At 37.7% G+C, this 20,866-nt stretch overlaps 2 protein-coding genes across 2 annotated transcripts; one reads left to right on the top strand and one right to left on the bottom strand.

Moving 5' to 3' along the window:
• Nucleotides 1–209: 209 nt before the first annotated feature.
• On the bottom strand, nt 210–2,190 carry LOC134617199 (uncharacterized). The gene is made up of 3 exons (XM_063462404.1): nt 1,745–2,190; nt 1,199–1,484; nt 210–963 (listed from the first exon to the last, which is right to left on the bottom strand). Exons 1-3 carry the CDS (start codon nt 2,017–2,019, stop codon nt 259–261), a joined length of 1,266 nt encoding a protein of 421 aa, XP_063318474.1. The 5' UTR covers nt 2,020–2,190; the 3' UTR covers nt 210–258.
• Nucleotides 2,191–4,538: 2,348 nt separating this feature from the next.
• Nucleotides 4,539–19,931, top strand: LOC134624673 (type-2 ice-structuring protein-like). The gene is made up of 6 exons (XM_063469700.1): nt 4,539–7,748; nt 17,481–17,559; nt 18,088–18,197; nt 19,152–19,286; nt 19,492–19,603; nt 19,677–19,931. Exons 1-6 carry the CDS (start codon nt 7,629–7,631, stop codon nt 19,742–19,744), a joined length of 624 nt encoding a protein of 207 aa, XP_063325770.1. The 5' UTR covers nt 4,539–7,628; the 3' UTR covers nt 19,745–19,931.
• The last annotated feature ends 935 nt before the right edge of the window (nt 19,932–20,866 follow it).

Genomic DNA, 20,866 nt, shown 5'->3' with positions numbered 1-20,866 from the left:
CTAGCAACAGAATACCACTATGAATAAAACCAAAAGATTTTACAGTAAAATCAGCCTCCAATAAACCACTCATACTCAAGGAAACTGTAAACATTTGTATTCGTACAAAGAAATGTTAACATTAGAGAACATACTGTGAAAAGAAAACATATACAGGATTCTGTAAATGTAAACAGTTATAAACACAAACAAAAAACAAAAAACCTCTAGCCTACCATACTGTAAATAAAGTTTCAGAACTACAGTACAGTAATATTTTCAGTGGTCGCCATTGTCACCCTCTCTTTCCTGGCCACCATCCTCATCCTCCTGGCCATCGACGCGCTGCTCTCTGTCAGGCCATAAATTCTCATCCACATCGCAACGGATATTTTCTCGTGCGATGCAGCGAGGGAAGAAACGGCGTGAATGTCTCAACCATCCCCTACATTGATCCCCTGTGATGTCCTCACATGCAGCATCCATTGCATGCAGCAGGGCCCTCTGGTCTTGAGCCTGATGCTCATACACCCTCCACCTCCAAGCTGAAAAAAACTCCTCAATTGGATTCAGGAAAGGAGAGTAAGGTGGAAGAAACTCCATTAGCATCCGGGGATGGGTGGTGAACCAGGTTCTGATGCGTGGGCCGCGGTGGAAGTTCACATTATCCCACACAATGACATAATGTGGTAGCTGAGGTCCTTCTACACCTCTCTCATTTTCTGGGATCAGATCAGTATAAAGGTGGTCCAAAAAATTGAGGAGCTTTTGTGTATTGTAGGGCCCTAAACTGGGAATGTGTGTGGCCACACCTCTTTCTGATATAGCGGCACACATTGTTATATTTGCTCCTCGCTGGCCTGGGACATCCACAGTGGCTCGGTGGCCAATGATGTTACGGCCACGCCTTCGACCTTTGGCCAGGTTGAAGCCAGCTTCATCAACGAACACTAGGGTTTCGTTGCCTTCTAATGCCATTATTCTCTACAATAGAATAGAAATAAATCTAATCAGTCAAGTAGAGACAGATACTGCAGGGAGGATCTAAAGTACTGTACAAACAGGGAGTGGAAAACTGAAGACAATTTCTAGGCAAAATGCTCTAGTCACACAAAGCTGGATTCTGAAGGTGAAAAGGATAACGCAAAACAAAAAAACAGTGGTAACCATGTCTTACTCTAATAGTGTTACAATGATAGACAACCAGTAGTTGACTTACATGCACATACTGGTACCGCAGCCCTTTCACTCTGTCAGAGTTTCTCTCAAATGGTACCCTGTAAATCTGTTTCATGGTCATCTGCTGTGTCTGCAATACCCGGTCTATTGTGGAGATGCTGATAGAGTTTATATTTTGGAACATTACATTGTCTAGCAGGTAAGATGCATTACGAATCTGTCTCAGTGTGATGGCATTATTTGCAATGACCATGTCGCATATTTCTCGTTCTTGTTGTTCATTTAGAAGTTTTCTGCTGCCACCCACTTGAGGCTGTCGTCCAATCCTAGACATACAAGTCAAAGGTCAACACTGTAAATTTGTTACAAAATGAGTTACCAATGTAATTGTACTGCTGTAATTGTAAGACTATGGTACTAGAAGTGTGATGCACTGCACAGTGACTGGAATACTGTTCACAGTATTTTCTCCATTTTTTTGTCTTTGTCATTTTTATAGTATCATATAACATCACATGACGATATTACAGTACTCTAGGCCTACACACACACCAACACTGAATAGTTCAATAGCATAGTTCTGTACCTGCTTTCCCTGCGAAAGGTTTGGATGATGGAGGAGACTGTAGACCGAGGCACATTAGGCTGCACTCGGCGACCTGCCTCTGCCATTGTGAGGCGATGGTTTATGACGTGGTCAATAAGGGTGGCCCGGATTTCATCTGGGACATCATGGTGCCTCCGTGCTCCTCGGCCTCTTCCCCCTATTCCTCCACGCATTCTCACTCCTCCTCTTCCTCTTCTTCTTCCTCCTCTTCCTCGAGCAGGAAGTTGCTGTTGTACTTGGCGAGGTGCTTCCATGTTCACACTGCAAATGGAACTGGCCCCGGGCCAAGCTCTGTCTATATACTTTTGGCAGCAGTCATGATCATAGACAACACCTGTCAGGTATCTGAACAACCTGTTTGATTGGTCATCTGAGATGTGGGAAACTGCTCCTTCGTTAGTTCTAATTTCACCTGATTGATTGTCAAGTACTGTCATAACTTTATCAAATGTTCAAAGATATTCTTTCATGGTATTATATCTTTGACTAATTTTGACAGTTGAACAGACAATTGTGCATATGATGACTTACACAATGAAACCATGCTGATATGTTTTGGAGTGAGTGACCATTTCACTGAAAAATCAACTAATCAGTTTAGATCGGCAAGATCTATTTATTTGGAAAATGTGCTAAATGTGGGCTCATTGTGCTAACTGTAGCTACTTGTACATAATCATTTGAAAAGATGCACAGAGTCACTTGAGACATGTACTAAAGCATTTGCAATTTGATTAAACCAATGAAAAATGACATTCCGTTGTGAACAATTGCAAGGTGGTTTGGAGATTTGTCCATGTTATTTTGAGAATGTCATCTCGGTTTCAGGAAATGAGCCAAACCAATCCAGAAAAACTGTAATATTGCTTTCAGAGCCATGGCCAAAGCGAGGGGGAGGGTGCATCCGACCTACTCGGCTGTGATTTGTCCAGCCCAGAGTCGATCATGACCAACTGGCCAATCCACCACCTTTTATTGTTTATACAGTTACGAAAAACAACAAACAAACATCGGCCCATAAAAACGAAAACTCACCATCGGCCCACCAGCCAAATGCCCAGTATGCCTGATGGCCAGTCCAGCTGTGCCTCTGGTTAGATATATTGGTGTCCATGTGATCATGATTTCAGTGCATGATGATTTTTAGTGTTTGCAGAAGACAAGTGTATGAATGATCAGAACTGTCAGGACCAATTCCCATCTGTCTGCATTAACCCTTTATTGACCATGGGCCCACCGGCGGGCCCATTTTACAGGTAAATTTGAAGGGCCGGTCAATAAAGGGTTAAGAGAATCTGATGATTCCTGGGCTGACATGAGGCACAGTCATCTGAAAACGAAGCAAATAATCTCATATATCACTTAAAATTTCTGTTTTTTCATCTTTACTTTTTTAGTTTTGCTGTAACGCTGCATAAGGAATGAAGTGACAAGTGGTATAAAATAGAGTTGGATTGCCTCTTTTAAAAGGAGCAAATGAAATGTGTAATGGAAAGATAGCTTTTAGCAAAAACGTTTTTTCTTCATCATTAAAATGTTTAGCACTAAATCAAATTGGTCTGTGAGTTTATGTGCCACTGTTCAAGGTTATATAAGCTTGGAAGTCAGTTTTTAACACTCACATCCACCTTGAACATGAAAAATCTAACTTCTCTGCCATCATATCTGTTACAGATACAGTTTGTCATGTAAGAAATTCTGCTCTGAACAGTTAATATACTACACATATTATTATGAAAAAAGGTCAAACACGACTATATCAAGGGGATTGTATTTGTACAATTTGACAGTCAGAAATTGCCCTTTCAAAAAATTTATGTTATATGATCAGGAACAATCCTCAGGCAGGGTGTGGTGTCTGATCAATGGTCAGATGGTACAAAGCGGCCAAAGTGTGCCAAGAAAATATCTCCCACACCATTACACCAGCAGCAGAATACAATGCAGAATTTTTGGCATGCATTCGTTTTGCTCATGTTGCCAAATTCAGACCATAATTGCATCACAAATAGAGACTTTTACTTTTGTCCCACTTTGGTGAGCCCCTCTGAATTGAAGAATCATATTTCTTCCCATTTTAATTCCCATTTTTTCTCCATTGATGTTTGAACTTTACCAGGTCCTCTATATAATGTCTACCTGTCTAAATCCATTATGTTGCTGCAATGAGCTGCTTAGATATTTTCACTAACAAGATGCTAAACATGTGCATCTAATGTAGGGGCTGCGATTGTATGCCTCAGACTATAACTGACTCATGAAGGTGGTGTATTTCATATTTTTCTCTATACAAACAAAAAACATTAAGATTATTTCAAAAGGAGAAGTCTTCATGAGTGCATGATCATTTGTAAATCAGTTTCACAGCAACAAGACTGAACTGATTTAAGATGTGTACTATAGTTGTGTTTGACCCTTTAGGAACCCCACAACAAAAAAAAAGAATGGATTGTTTTTTGTTTCCATTTCTTATTGATTTGGGGGGATACCAGTGTAGTCAGCAGCCTCTGACTACACTGGTATCCCTAGTGCTGAATCCCCAGTGCAGTGTCCTACAAGATAAACACTTACAACACTTAGCTACTTCTCTGATAAAACCTCTGTAACTTTGGTCAGGAGCATCAGGTAATGTTCATATGTTAACTCAAGGTTTTCTTCAACAATCACCAAACAGCTAAAACACCAAATAAGAATACAACTGACTCATGAAGGTGGTCTGTTTTGCATTTTGCTTTATACGATTTTCTTTATAGAATTTATACATTTTTATACCTTTTTTGATCTACTACAGAATATTTTAAGGGATTATTTATTTATTTTATTTATGTATTTTTTTTTTCATTTCAGGCACAACAAAATACATATATTGAACATAAAGTGCACAAAACAAAAAACAAAATTTACCTGAAAAGGAGTGGGACGAAGAAAACTTATTAAATCCCACCCCTATGCTCACTCATCAACAAAAAACAATAAGCTTCCCGCAGCTACGCCCATCGTTGCAAACCAAACAAACCCATCAACAACCCCGGTGTGAGGAGTTTTCCTGTAATGCAACTCAGGTCAGAATAATTGACACTCAGACAGGTTTGCAATTTAACGTGCACACGGGTGAGAGCTCGAAGGAGACTCACACCCTGGAGCAGTTGTCAGCCTTTATTTATACTCAAGCATGTTTGCGTCTCAGAAACATGCAGGAAGAGATAACATAAAACTGTGCAGACTTCCTGCTGAGCTTGCACAGTTGTGCAGGCTTCCTGTTGAGCTTGCACAATGTAACTTCTCTAGTAAAAAGAGCAAACACATCTAAAAAACCTTAAATGAAATGTACTTCTAAACATAAACATAATAAAATCTTTCAACATTCCCTCCTGTTGTTTGATTTTTTTCTCCTATATATACACATAGCAACTCACTAACACTGTATCAGTCTATGGCCACTCTGTGCTGCATTACTGAGATTCTTAAAGCATCTATTTCCTCGTTTTGTGTCTTATTTTGCATGAAGCGTTCAGGAAGAGTTCACATCTGTAATTCAAGGTTTCAATTCTCAGCGCATTTTTTTCCCTGTGCCCACCCAAGGAAACAGGGCATGAAGTACTTTCTGTCCAGTGGTCCAGAGTTTGAATTCCTGTGGGACATCGGAACCCCATATTCGATCGTGTGGTTCTGGACCGGTGTCAGTTGAACGCCGTCGTCTGTTGCCTTGGGGGCAGCATGTAGTACGTTTTTGGTCCACACACCCAAGCTGTCCCCTGGACCCAGTATGTGCCACGCTTAAAAGTCATAGCTGCATCGGCATTGTCCTTCCAGACTATACTGCAGTTCTTGGTTCGACCAAGTTTTGTCCTTCCGTATGAGAAGTCGAAACATATCGGGTGACATTCTTCACTCTGCAAGAAGGCTGGAAATGTCATTATTCTTTTGTTTGACACGTTCACGTTCACCCAGTGCGCTTCGTCACACGTCCAGTTTGTAGCTGTTAGGTTATTCACATCGTAGGTCAGCAGTGAAAACGCTAGGGCTCTCACTATAAACATGTCTCTATGTGAACAAGTTCCATTTATGACTTTCATGTGAATGCATATGCTCGTTTCAAGTGACAGAACCTTCCCATAAATAGTTGCATGGACAGAAGTTGCAGGCATGTGTGAGCAAACAGCAGTTCTTTTCTATCGTGCGGTTGTATACATATCTGTACCACGCGTTGTTCATCCAGGGATGATTGTGGTCCTGCGTCATCTTGTCCAGGTGTGAGTTGTCATGTGTCCAAGCTTTCTTTGTCCGTTCCCTCGGATCCATCTTCAGTAGGATGAGACATCCTGCCACTAGGACTGTCAGGGTTAGTGAGATTAGGAGCGACTTCATGTTTACCTGGCTTACCTCACATCTCAGGGGACCTAGGCAAGAAGAAAAAGTGCGGGATATACCCAATCGGCACTTCCTTCACCTGACGAATCACCCAAGGGTAAGGAAGTCAGTGTCTGGTTAGTCTATGCTCTCGCTCACTCTTTTACAGTGGCTTTGATGGATCCAGGACGGTCTTTCTGCTATTTTGCAGGCCGTTGGTGTGGTCAGGAGTACTTGGTAGGGTCCTTCCCAACGGGGTGAGCTCCAATTTTTCCTCTGGAGCACCCTTATCAGGATCCAATCACCTGCCTTCAACCTGCAAGATACTGGAGAAGAGTCACACAGCAGTTTGTTGTTCAACACAGTTTCTGTATTTTCTAGCAACTTTGCCATATATTGGAACAAAATGGTTGCATAGGCATTTTGCTACAGAGATTGCATCTGCCTTTTTCACAGGATAAATTTCTGGCCATTTTGAGAACACGTCTATAATCACTAGAGCGTATTTTGAACCTTGGCTTTCATTTAGCTCAATAACATCCATGTGAATGGTATGAAATGGGTGAGGTGGTGTGGGAAAGTTACTTCTTTTTGGTCTGAGGTTTCCCTGTGCATTATGTTTTTAGCAAATCATGCATGTTCTGACAAATTCTTTTGCTGAATTTTCGAAATTTTGAGTAAAGAAATGTTTAGAGATTATATCTACCATCTCCCTCCGGTTGACACATGAGTGGAACCGTGTGTCACTAATGCTGCTGTTTTGTGTAGGGATTTTGGTAGTATTGGATTAGCCTCACAAGTCATCAAATCATTTTCTAGCTGTGCTCCACATTTTAACCATTTCTTTTGTTCTGTAGTTGGTGCGGCTTTTTGTTCGTTTTTAAGCACATCAAGTGGTATTTGCATTGCGGATTCAGACATTAATGTGTCTATAGTTTGTTGTGCTGCTGCTTTTGCGGCTTGATCTGCGAAGTTATTGCCTTTAGTAACCTCTGAGTTGTCTTTCTGGTGTGCAGCATATTTACATAATGCTAACTGTTTTGGCAATGTTATCACTTCCAATAGTGCCTTTAAAAGATTTCCATGTTGCACTGGATTGCCAGTAGAAGTAATCATACCTCTATTCTGCCAAATTCTTGCAAAATGATGTACTGCTGGAAAAAAACATACTGACTGTCTGTGTGTCTCTCTGTCTGTCTGAGTCCTTGACACAGTCAGCTCCTTTTATGGGCATGTAGTTCCTGTTACACACACGATTTCCTGTCACAGACATACCACAGGCACACATATTTCCTGTTTCTCCAGACTAACCAAACTCTTTGTTGAACTTTCCATATAGCGACAATAAGTGTCCAACATTTGAGAGTTGTCTCACATGTGTCAGGTAAGACAAATTGGCTTAGATTTAAAATTGAAGTCACTGCATGGGGCACTTTGATGATTAAAGTGTGTCCTAAAACAATGTCAGCTGACTTTTTTACTGCCTCTGCTGCGGCCGCGCAGGTTTGCACACATGTGGGCAGGCCGGACGCAACAGAGTCTAATTTACAGAAGTAAAATGCAAACAGGCGTCGTTTTTCTCCAAATGCCTGTGTTAAAACTGCTTTCATGTAACCTGCACTTCCATCTACATGTAAGTAGAAAAGCTATTTCCAAGTTACTGAATGCTTCTTTTTTTTTCTTTATAGATGCAGCACTACATATTTTCTTAAGGCATTTTGGACAATTTCTATTTCGTTTTAAAATAATTCATATATCTCGCACATGTTACAACTTCTAAATTGGGAAAACTTTGCATTGCTTACAGCTCATAGCTCCCAGCTCATAGCTCCCAGCTCTAAAACTAGGCATCAGTAAATCATGTGCCTAATCATTTCGTGTCACTGTGATCCACAAGTATGATCACAAATTTGTTTTTCAAACCAACAAAACAAACAAAGCAGAAGTGTGAGAAAAAACTGAGCTCACAGACTGCTGCATGTATGAGCTTTTAATATCATGCAGCTTCTGCTCTGAAAAACAAAAAAAAATTAATACAAAATAAAGAGTGTGTAACTTGCTCATTAGCTTGGTAGTGTCTACATATTTAATTCAGCTTCTCAAAACCTGTAGCTTCAGCTGTTGTATACAGGGTTTGGCTTATTAATTGCTAGTATAGGTTTTGCTCTTCATCTTAACAAAATATTATCTAGGATGACAGGTTTACAAGCAGATCAAGCGTCTCTATGCACTTGATTAGATTTGGTATTTCTTTATTTTCTTCATCTTATATATATCATTGTACTGAGTTTGAGCAAACCTTAAGCTTGATTCAGACTACTTTTAACAATTATCCACCTCACATCATAACTGAATAACATGCTTCTTCCTATTAACATCATGTCATTATTAATTTATCATTAATATTCTTATCTCTTAATTATTTTCTCTTATTTCTATATAACATCAATAGTATATTATAATATACTACTATACTACAAATATACAATAGTCTATTATTTTATATTTTATTATGTATCCATCAGGGGCCGGTGTGATCTGCAGCTTCACACCTTCCCAAGCTGGAGACATTTACCTTTTCACACTTTCCTTGGCTGAACAATGACACAGCCTTAATATACCTTATGGATCTTTCTTTTTCATTTGACATACTTTCGTGTGAATTATCTGGTTTCATGCATTCTATTCATTCTAGGCACGGTCGTCATGCCAACTATGTTTCATTGTTAATACCATGTTACAGGTTGTTATCCCTCCTATTATTAGCTTGAATACATTAAATAAGCTCTATTTTAATTTAACCTTTTGTTTATTCCACTTCATTCCTCTTTCCATGCTTTAAAATATTACAACTCTTGAATACGCTTTGTTTTCTTTTTAGGATTCTTTTCAGTATTTATTTCTGCTTGGAGGGTTTCTTTTAATTTAGTCAATGCGGAGGGGCTACATTTTCCCTCCCATATAGGACATTTAAATTTTTTTTTATTTTGGATTTCTCCATCTACATGCACTAATTTGTCCGGCGCCTGGACATTTTCCTCTAACCACTGCTCATCAGCAGTGAATTTTGAAGCTTCGTTACCCATTTTAATCCTTTACAACTACACAACTGCGGCACCTTCTCTGGCACAAGAATCGAGAGAGGTAGTTGACACGGCCTTCTACTTTCAAGCTATTCTTGAAAGCGGTGTCTCCTTTACGTGATGAAACACGACCTTTTTCTCTTTTCACCAGTACTTGGGTGACCAACAGTAAACAAATTAGTGGAATAGTTCAGCCTCCTTATTGTGCTGTAAAATCAACTTATTCCACCAACACAAAAATAAAACAATAAATACCTTTATGTGCGCGCTAACTTTACCCACTACGGGGGAGCTACCAGTCCCAGACGAGCTCTATTTTATTTTAAAATGCTACCAGCCTTCTTCAGGCGAGCTTTTACATGCTACCAGCCCCTCTGGGTGAGCTTTTACAATTTTACGCAACGTGTCTCAGATTGTCAATATTCACCTGGTTGCTGATTCACTGCCGGTCTCTCAGGTCCGCCTCATCGACCCCCACCGCCGTGGACCACTTTTAAGAACGCTGGCCAGAACCCGAATTTCAACCTCTCTGGTCTTTTATCCTGTACCTAGACAGGAGCTGTCGACAGACTTCAGCGCGGGCTTCTCACGACGTCAGGACTCGATGAGGTTTTCCCGTAGGATCACACAAAAGTGTTATGTCTATCCGGCTCGGAGGACCAAAAAATGTGAGGAGTTTTCCTGTAATGCAACTCAGGTCAGAATAATTGACACTCAGACAGGTTTGCAATTTAACGTGCACACGGGTGAGAGCTCGAAGGAGACTCACACCCTGGAGCAGTTGTCAGCCTTTATTTATACTCAAGCATGTTTGCGTCTCAGAAACATGCAGGAAGAGATAACATAAAACTGTGCAGACTTCCTGCTGAGCTTGCACAGTTGTGCAGGCTTCCTGTTGAGCTTGCACAATGTAACTTCTCTAGTAAAAAGAGCAAACACATCTAAAAAACCTTAAATGAAATGTACTTCTAAACATAAACATAATAAAATCTTTCAACACCCGGGCACATGCAAGCATCTCAACGGCAGCTCGCAATCAGCAAATAGAACCTTCATAACTGAATACAGAATATATTAATTATAAATTGCGTTACCACAGGTAACAGGCAATAATAATTACATAGTAACAAACACACATACATATACATACATACATATATATTTATACACACATGTACATATATGTACATACATACGCACACACTTTTTTTTGGAATCCATACCAGCAATGGTAAGAGAACAGACATTTCAGAGCACACTAAAACCATCATTGAGTATACTGTGACCAGACCAACTGTTTGTAGAGAAATTTAAATCTATGAATATTTTTGCATTGTTTCAGTTGTAAACTCAGACTGTTCCAGATTTTCACACCACATACAGACACAGAAAAACCTTTACGAGTTGTTCGAGTTCTGGGTAATTTGAATTTTCCGAAGCCTCTCACATTATAAACCCCTTTTCGAATTTCAAATAAAGTTTGTAAATTTGCATGTAGAAGTTTATTAAAGGCTTTGTATAAGATTATGGATGTATTGTAATTAACCAGATCCTGGAATTTAAGTAACTTTGCCTGAAGAAAGAGTTTGTGAGTATGATCTAGATAACCAGCCTTGTGAATAATACGCAGTGCTCGTTTCTGTACTGTGACTAATGGATTAGTTGTATTTTTATATGTGTTTCCCCACACTTTCACACAATATGTAAAATATGGAAGAACCAGGGTACAGTACAGAGTACGAAGTGCATCTTTATCAAGGTATGGTTTCACTTTGTTCAAAAATGCGAGGCTTCTAGGAAATTTTAGTTTTTATGTGTCTGACGTGGGGTTTCCATGAAATTTTGTTATCAATTACGACTCCCAAAAATTAGTTTTCACTCACATTATCAATTGGTACACCTTCAATGATAATTGGCAATTCTATATTATATTTTAAATTACCAAAAAACATTGCTTTAGTTTTATTTATATTTAATGATCATTTATTTATATCCATCCATTTTTTTTTTATTAATTTTAGCTCCCTGTTTACAGTCATTACAAGATCAGTATAATCATCGCTACTGAAAAATATGTTGGTGTCATCTGCGAACAGTATGAGTTTAAGTACTTGAGAAACATCAAAAATATAATTTATGTATACATTGAAAAGTTTTGGTCCCAACACTGACCCTTGGGGAACACCACATGTAATACCAAGTTTCTCTGAATGGTAATGCCCAATGCTAACATATTGTTCCCGACCCGTTAGGTAACTTTTTAACCAGTTACCAGCTTTCCCTCGAATACCATATCTTTCCAATTTATCCAATAAAATTGAATGATTGATTGTGTCGAAGGCCTTTTTGAGATCAACAAAAATACCAACTGCATATTTATTTTTATCCAGTGCATTAGTAATTTCTTCTACTGCCTCAATTATCGCCATTGAAGTGGTTCTTTGCGTTCTGACACCATACTGACCAACATTTATTATTTGATGTTTTTCAAGGAATTTTTCTAATCTTGAATTAAAAAGTTTTTCTAAAATTTTTGAGAATTGAGGCAGTAGAGAAATAGGCCTATAATTGGTAAAACTGTGTTTGTCATTACTTTTGTATAGTGGTATTACTTTCGCAATTTTCATTTTTTTTGGAAAACAACCGGACTGAAATGATAAATTATCTGCTAAAGATCAGGCCAGGAAAATCTCCTTCATATTTTTCTGTGTTTTACTCTCAGTTACTTTGGTACAAAGGCATCTGCTGTGATGCTTGCACACTGCTTGATAAAGTCTCACAAGTGTCAACTTTGTTTTTTTTACATAGATATAAAAATATGGATATGTACTGATAAATGATTAGAACTATAATGTTTCTGACTGCCTGAGTCAAAATCGAATCAAATTCATTATAGAAATCAGTGGCAATAACCAGCCTCAGTCTTCATCCAATCCTCTGTCAATGTTACATAGGGCATACATGAGAGAAACACAAAACAAGAGGAACAGCACCACCCTCACACAGGGAGGAACTGAAATTGTATTCATATACTAAGAACAAATTAAGATGTATGTAACAGCACTTTGGTCACAGAATTCATCTGAAGAAAGCTACCTCAAAAGGACTGTTGTCCATCATTTGCAATCCATCATTTGTGACAGCAAATATAATAATAAAATAAAAATCTGAGGTTCAGGCTAATCCTTTAATTGATCCATCAGCATCAAAGAAAAAAAAAAAACTGATGAAGACAACAAATGTCTAACTCAAAGTGCCATAGCCAAATTGAAAGAAATTTTTCCTTAAATGTCATGTCGCTAGTTTAGGCTTGATGCATAATGAAGATGATACATTTTTCTTTTCATTAAAAATTATTCTGACTTTCTTGCTAAGGAGTGTTGTCCATATTTCTTCCATGGACTGCATTTCTCACCCTAGTATGAATTATACATGTGTCTCCAAACTGCTCGACCTGACCTGTCTAATATATTCATTTCTAATCCTGTGCCTTTTGGTCACTCTGATTGAATATCTTGGCATCTTTAACTCTGCCACCTCCAACTCCTGTCTTTTTGTCAGTGCCACCCTATCCTAACCATACATCGCAGCAGGACTCACTACCGTCTTGTAAAACTTCCCTTTCAACTCTGCCTCACTGGCTTGTACATATATCAGTTACATTACATAATGAGCCACAAGACTGAGCACTTTGGAGTTGTGGAGTTTAACAACGGAGGTGTGTGCTGTAATTGTGTCTAACTCCTGCCTCCTTGTGGTCACCACTATGTATCACAAATAAATTAGTGTTTAGTTTTTTGCAAAATAATTAAATAAGATCCTTAAATTAAAATCAATGTAAAAAGTTTAAAGTTTTCTCAAATAGTTACTGATTCAATTAAATCACTTTGGACAGTAACAGTTTTGTTCAAAAATGGGACTCATTGTTTCAGAAAAAAAATAAATAAAAGACACAGTGTTTGTTGTTCTTTGTTGTTGTTTTTTTTATCATACTGTTGCCAAAAGAATGCTAGGAAAGATAACTCCAGAACAGTTTTAAGATTATTTTTTTTACTGTTGATTCTCTCTCTCTCTCTCTCTCCCACACACACAAACACACGGTTTGTGCACATATGTGTGTGTGAGACAAAGACAAAGAAAGAGAGGTTCTGGGTTCACTAACATCCTTTCTAGCAGATAAAGACATTATTAATTACATAAAGAGTAATGAGTCCCTTCAGCAGCCCGACGGACACCACCAGGTGGTCTGATGAGAGAGTGGAGAATGTTGTGATGTATACAGAGGTCAGATGGCCCCAACCTCACTAAAATAAAGAGAAGAAAAAGTTCTCCCACCTGTAAGCTATCAGGAGTGCATTTTAAAGGTATTTACAAAACATACTAAGTTCTTCTGGGCATCAAAACATGGCAGTACGCACATGGTCTGTTTGACAGGTGGAAAGAAGGTGGAGCCCAAACACAGAGTCGAGTCCTAAATCAGTGGAGACATAATCAGGCTTCATCCAATTTAAGAAGGAAAACACAAAATAGCATTAACACCACCGTCCTCGTGGAGGGAAGAACACAAATGATATTCCCACAATGCAAATTATGACCCAGGTCATACCACTGTTTTAATTAAGTACAAGCAAGTCCTCTGCCTCGAGAAATATGTGACCAAATACCCTACACAGGATAAACAATCTGGCAGTCGCTTCTGAAATATTGAATCTAGCAAAAAACAAACAAACATCATTCCCACAAAATAAGAAAGAACTTCCTGTACACAGTTTGTCACTGTTTCATGTGTAGCTGCTGTTTAGTCACAGCCTTAATACCAACAACATTTATTTCAATAGGGAACAACAAACATTTCAGAAAGTTTAGACCTGATTTGAGACACAGAAAGAAATCACAAAATGATGTCAGCTACACTCAGTGTGACCTACTAATGGCATCCATTGCTTATGGGATCATAATTATTATTTAACACTGCAGACAATTATGAAAGAAGTATTAAAACTGATCTTTGTTTTCATAAACACAGAAATCAGGGATCTAGGCATCACTGTCACATGAAATAAAAGATGAAGACAACACTTCAGACTTTAAACTATTCTTTAATATCAGTTTTTTAGTTTTATTAATTCAGGCTATTGGTTGAGCACATAACCTTAGAGCAACATCCTGATTCAGTTTCATGTGTGGCTGATGATGCAAACACAGTTTGTTTCTTTAACAAGAGTTGGTAACACATGGAGACGTGATACTTTAGCTGATACAGTGGATCTGAAAACATTCTCATATTACAGTAAATATACTAACTGCAATTCTCCCCATAATAGTTTTAATGTCTAAAAGGAAGGATGTAGATTTTAAAATTCATCACAGTTTACTCTGTGAACAACCTTCAAAACCTGACAGTGTACACTTCAAGCCTCAGCCTCATGCCGTCCCAAAGATCTTTACAACAGAATTTTTGAGGTTACAGAATTTACAGCTTGCAGCACAATAATGTCAGACATTATTTCACCTGTAGCTGCAGTTTCCATGTTCAGTAATATTACTCAATCAAAGATCCACCATTATCAATGAATGACTTGAAAATACTGATGAAGTGAGTAACTATAATAACAAGCTTCAAACCATTGTTTAATTTCTCTGGTATTTATTCAGCGCGTTGACTTTTCTAAGAAACATCCTTATCAGTATCATGTGAGACAGATGGTGCCAAAAACATGTTTATTTAATGGGAGTTGGAAGAACATTCTCATATTACAGAACAGAGTAAATATGTGTGTCTCATGCACCTCAAGCATCTTGTGAAGTGATGTGATATAAACAAAACTGAATTGAACTGAAAATTAAAATGAATCATTAGTCTGTACTGTAGTTGTGTTTAACTCCTGCATCTCTGTGGTCAGTATGAATAGCACATAAATCACTGTTCAGAATGTCATTAACTTCCTTTTCTCTTCAAATATTTAGAGATACTGGTTTGCTAAAATACTTTTGTTCTGGTTTCAATCATGACCACTTTTTTTATTACTGTTAATCCAGACTGTCGCTCACAAATTTTTAATTCTATTAAATTTAAATAACATCATAAATCATCCCAGGACAATTGGTTGCGTAGAAATAGCAATTGTATTCATATAGCATATTTCCTTACATGTAAGCTTAAAGTGCTTAACACAGAAATCAAAAATATAAAAACGTGTATCTTTTGTTATATTTGATTTTGTAAGGTGCTGTTTTTAAAATCTAAGTGTGGAAGGACAAATATGGATTGGTTACCCAAATGGAGATGACATAAGACGACACTGCCGCAGACTGCCAGCATTTCAACCTCTGCTCATCCCAACCAGCCACACCATTACCTGTGAAGCACCTCTGTAAATACCTTTAATGGTGGTTGCTAAATCGAGGGGTTTGTAGGAGTAGACTGCCTTTTATTTGATCCCAGTTTCCTCCCATTTATCTTAGTTAGGGTGGTAAGTTATTGTCATCTGGTTCATTTTGAATCCAGTCTTTACAAACTACCCTGTGTTTAATAAAGCTATGTTGTGTTGTGTTTTGTTTTAATGCTTTGTATCTTGTTCTATTTAATCTCAACAAGCCCCTAAAAACAGTTGGTGACAACTGTTGACCTCCATTATCATGGATGTCTGGATGTTAAACTTAATTGTTACACCTGGTTTAGCAGCCACACTGATCATTTCATTACAAATGAAAGAATTTAGACAGTTTTTCAACTCTCAGTGATGCTGCAGTGATCGTTTGACATATTGACCTGCAGCGGAGTTTGGGCCCAGACACGGCTAATGACGTCAGACTTAAAGACCGGATAGGTAAGTTATAATATTTTAGATAGTTTCCTTTGGTCCACCCTGAAGTTGCACCCAGCTCCTTCTCAGTGTTAATCTTTGTAACTGTGTCCTGTGACTCCTTGACGTCTGGCGAGGATGGATCACCTTTATGTTGTGGTCTGGCCACCCCTAGACAGGCCATAACACTTTAAAATGCCTTGAAACAGTGAAAACAGCAAAAACAAAAGAGTCACATGCTACTCTCCGTGTGACAGCACAGCCTGGTTGAAACACTGTAAGAAGGTGGAGCTCAGTCTAATCAAGCCCCAGTAAAGAGGAAGAAGAGATTCATCTTCATGAAGAGAACAATTAAAAACAATATATACACACCCAATACACATTATGACCTGTGTAACTGCAGTTTTGGTTATAGAAACCATGCATCTTACCCACAGTTGAGACAGCACTAACAACGCCACAGGGAACAGACCATTTGAAAAATGTTAATCTGACTTTAATTTGAAAAACTGTTAGCTATCACAAAGTGACATCACCTGTACTCTTCCAGTGTATTTTCTGTCATCCATTATTTGTGGGATAATCGTTATTATTTAAAACTGCAGACAACCATATAATCAGAATTAGTAAATATGCATATCAGAGATGTGGTGATGCATAACCATCAAATGTTTTATTTACAAAAACATAAAATAGTTAAAGACATTAAGTTTAAGAAAACAGTTTTCAACCACTGAATTTCACTGGTCTTTGTTGAGTATGTTGACTGAGCATCCAGCTTTCCCTGAAGCAACATCTTGATTCAGTTTCATGTAGGGCTGATCATGTAAACATGTGTTTTTTTTTGTTTTTTTGTTTTTAATGGGAGTTGATAGCACATGGAGAGTTGTGTGGTGATACAGTTGCTATTTTTCTTTCAAGACAACTTAAAGTCCTTACAACATTTGGGTTGACACTAAAGTCAGACAGAAAGTCTCCACTGAAAAGTGGAAGCTCATAAACTTGCAACAGGAAACGGTTCAGAACGGGATGTCATAAAATTCTAATGTAGGGGTAATTTTTAGTCGGCTCAATACTTTTTGCCTGCAAAGTTTATTTTAGAATGAAATATACTGAAACTTAATAATCACATTACATTTTAATCACCCTGAGCACTGTTTTCCCTTTCAGAGACAAAAAACTTAAAGAGAAACTTACACTTTATTTGTTGACCTGTGCATGAACCATGTCTGTTGACTCTGAGTCAACAGACATATGCCAAGTGTTTGCTTGTGGTTTTGAGATGTATATCTAAGAGTGAATATAAGAGCAGGGCTGAGACTTGTTTAGCACATCCACTGTTTAAGACTGAGGCTATAGTCTGACACTGACAAGAAGAGAAGATATCCTACAACAGGTGTGATATAAGCTTCCTGATCATCTTCCATCTTTTCTTTTATTAACTGCTGCTCACTTTGGGTCTTCTGTTTCCTGCAGATACTAAAGATCACCATGATGAAGCTGATGACTGCTTCTGCGCTTCTCTGTGCAATGGCGACCCTGACCACCGCTGCTGGTGATACTATTGTATATTTCTTTTATTACACTGTAAAGGCCAGCAACAACACAGATGCAATAATTTTGACTTCTTAGTCCTCTGATTACTTTGAGATAATATTTAGTATGTCTGGTTAACCTGAACTGAAAATTTAAATTCTAAAATGCCATAAATGCCTCCAGAGTTTCTATCTTTGTCCTCAACCATGAAAAAACAACTTTCCTACATATGATATAATGTCTATTTTTCTTTTTTCAGAATTACTTGGAGGCAGTTGTTGGAATACATATTTGCTCATACAAAGAACATTTTAAATATATAATTTAAACACCACATAATATTATCACGTTAATCTGCAAGGTCTGTGATAAATACCATGATATTAACGGGTTATTTGATTGAATTAAACCAAACATATGCAATAATTGTTTTTGTTTTGTTTTTAATTCAGATTTTAATTATGAATATCGTAAGCAGTACTAGTGTCAATGAAACCAGTTAACCACATACAATGAGTCAATTCAACATCATCCTGTTTGTCAATAGGAGAATGGTATCTTGTCAAGAAGTCCCCATCTTGTCCCTGTGGTTGGACTGAATACTATGACCAGTGCTTCATCTATACAGCCAAACCCATGAGCTGGGCTCAGGCTGAGGTAATATCAGTGATTATCACCAACCAGTTATTCTGAAAATGTTTTCTCTGATTCTTAGATTATTCAGTATCATCTTCAGGATCAACTACTGCTTTTAAATTGATGTTTCACAACAACAATACTTACATTCTGATGACATTTATGCACAAAACAATTTATCCATCCATCTAGTGAATTATTTTCTGCTGCTCATTGTTGCTGTGGTGAGGGCAGTAGACTAAACAGAAAAGTTTAAGAAGTTTAAGACGTCCCTCTCCCTGGCCACATCGTCAAGCTCATCCAGGGTCAGCCAAGAGATGTAATCTGCATGATCCAGCATGTCCTCGGTTTGTCCCAGAGACTCATAGGACATGGCTGGAACAACTGACCCAGGAGGTACCCAAGAGATATCCACATCATCTGGCTCCTTTTGATGTGGAGGAGGAGCAGCTATACTCTCAGTCCTTCTTCAGTGACTGAACTCTTCACCCTGTAATTGTGGCCATAGGTCAGGGTAGAAATGTAATACTGAATAACCTTTGCATTTACGTTCACTATATACACACACACATACATACATACACATATATATATACACATATACATACATATACACACATATATATATACACATATACATACATATACACATATACATACACATATACATATGTATGTATATATATGTATACATATATATACGTGTATATATGTATACACGTGTATATATATATATATATGTATACATATATATACGTGTATATATGTATACACGTGTATATATATATATATATGTATACATATATATACGTGTATATATGTATACACGTGTATATATATATATATATATATATATATATATATATATATATATATATATATATATATATATATATATATATATATATATATATATATATATATATATATATATATATATATATATATGGCAATTCTGCTGTCTCTTCACTGTAGATAAACTGTCAGTCCATGAATGCAAACCTTGCATCTGTGCGCAGCCTTGAGGAGTACCAGCTGATTCAGAGGCTGATATCAGATGCCACTCAGCAGCATGGATTTGCTTGGATTGGAGCTTCGGATGCAATAAAGGTATGCTGCTCATAAAACAAAGTCTGAAAGTTATTTACCAGGAAATTAAGAAAAACAAGAATAAAAAAGAATTCCACATGCAAAAAACAAAAAGCTTTTTTTAATGCTTGAGTAGACAAAAGACGAAAGAAAACTCAAAATACTGTGCAGGATGTATCAATGTGCCTTTTTTAGAAAGCATAATGTATTATTTTGTGTTTCCCAGGAAAAGTTTTGGTTTTGGAGTGATGGGACACCTTTCAAATACACAAACTGGTGTACTGGACAGCCTGATAACTTTCGGGGCATTCAGAACTGTGCATATGTAAATTTCTCAGGTAAATCACTGTGTGGTCATGATAAAATGATCATGTGTTTACTTAGCACTAACTAGGTTTTTGCTACTTACAGACAAAAAGTGCTGGGATGACGGTGGCTGTGAAAGTGCTCTTCCATCTGTCTGCGCCAAGAAAATCTGATGAAAGCACAAATACTTCACACAAGATATCACCTGAAGAATCTGTGTGTCATTATTTATCTTTGATTTCCTTTATTGCTGTAATGCTACGCAAGGAATGAAGCGACAAGTAACATAAACAAGAGCTGGGTTGTCGCGTAATACAAGAGAACTGAATGTGTTGTGGAAAGAATGCTTTTAGCATAGTTTCATTTAGATGTAGACTGAACTCTTATCTCTCATCTTCTAAATCAATAAAGAAAGAGCATTGAATGAAGGTGTGTCATTATTCTGTCTTAAAGTCATTAAAGCTTTGCAATATGCATTTCAGAATCTGTACAGTTCTACAACTATCACTGTGTGGTTTAATATTCGCAACATCTGGAGCTACAAAGTCATGGAATATAATAGAAAATCTGGAAATCTCCAATTTTTTTTAAGTGGCGTTTGTAGGGTTACTGAAGTTGGGTTAGCTGGTATATAATGATGTGCTGTGTGGTGGCTAGCTACACAGCTATGGTTAGCATAATATAAACACAGTGAAGCTGGAGGATGAACTTTTTTCCACTCAATAAAAGTTAACATGAGGTTTCCCGCAGGTTAGGAACAAATGTAAGTGCATGGCAAGATGCTGTAATTGGACCAAAATTCAGTGAGGAGAACAACTGCAATATAAGGTATGGGCTGGGCTGTTGTTGCATCATACTCTTTTCTCTCTGCAGAACATTTCAGTGCATGTGCCAAAGAAAAGGAAACAAAATGGCTGTTGGTCAAGTAATTTGTAGCACTTACGTGGAGTTATATACAGTACCAATGGATAATTACCAGGGTAATGAGTAATTTGGGCTAGTATCAGAAGATTAAGAACGACTCTTAGAGCTCTGGTACATGAATGACAGAGAAACCAGACAAAACACAGTTGTGTGGCTTGAAAGTACTTTAGTGATGTTGAGCCTTTTAAAAGAATTTCGTAACCAACAATGAATTACATCAGGTTTTAACAGAATTTCAAGTATAAATTTTTCCCCCAAAGTAGCAAAAAAATAGAATAAAATAAAATTGTGCACGAGTAAAAGAATTAGTCTTTTTTAAGTCCAAATGGTACCGGTGGGGCCAGGGGTGTAGATTTGGTTTTGGCATTGGT

Source organism: Pelmatolapia mariae, linkage group LG3_W, assembly GCF_036321145.2.
Source record: "Pelmatolapia mariae isolate MD_Pm_ZW linkage group LG3_W, Pm_UMD_F_2, whole genome shotgun sequence".
Classification (NCBI taxonomy): domain Eukaryota; kingdom Metazoa; phylum Chordata; class Actinopteri; order Cichliformes; family Cichlidae; genus Pelmatolapia; species Pelmatolapia mariae.
The sequence above is the reverse complement of the archived record's forward strand: the minus strand, read 5'-3'. Positions and strand labels throughout refer to the sequence as shown.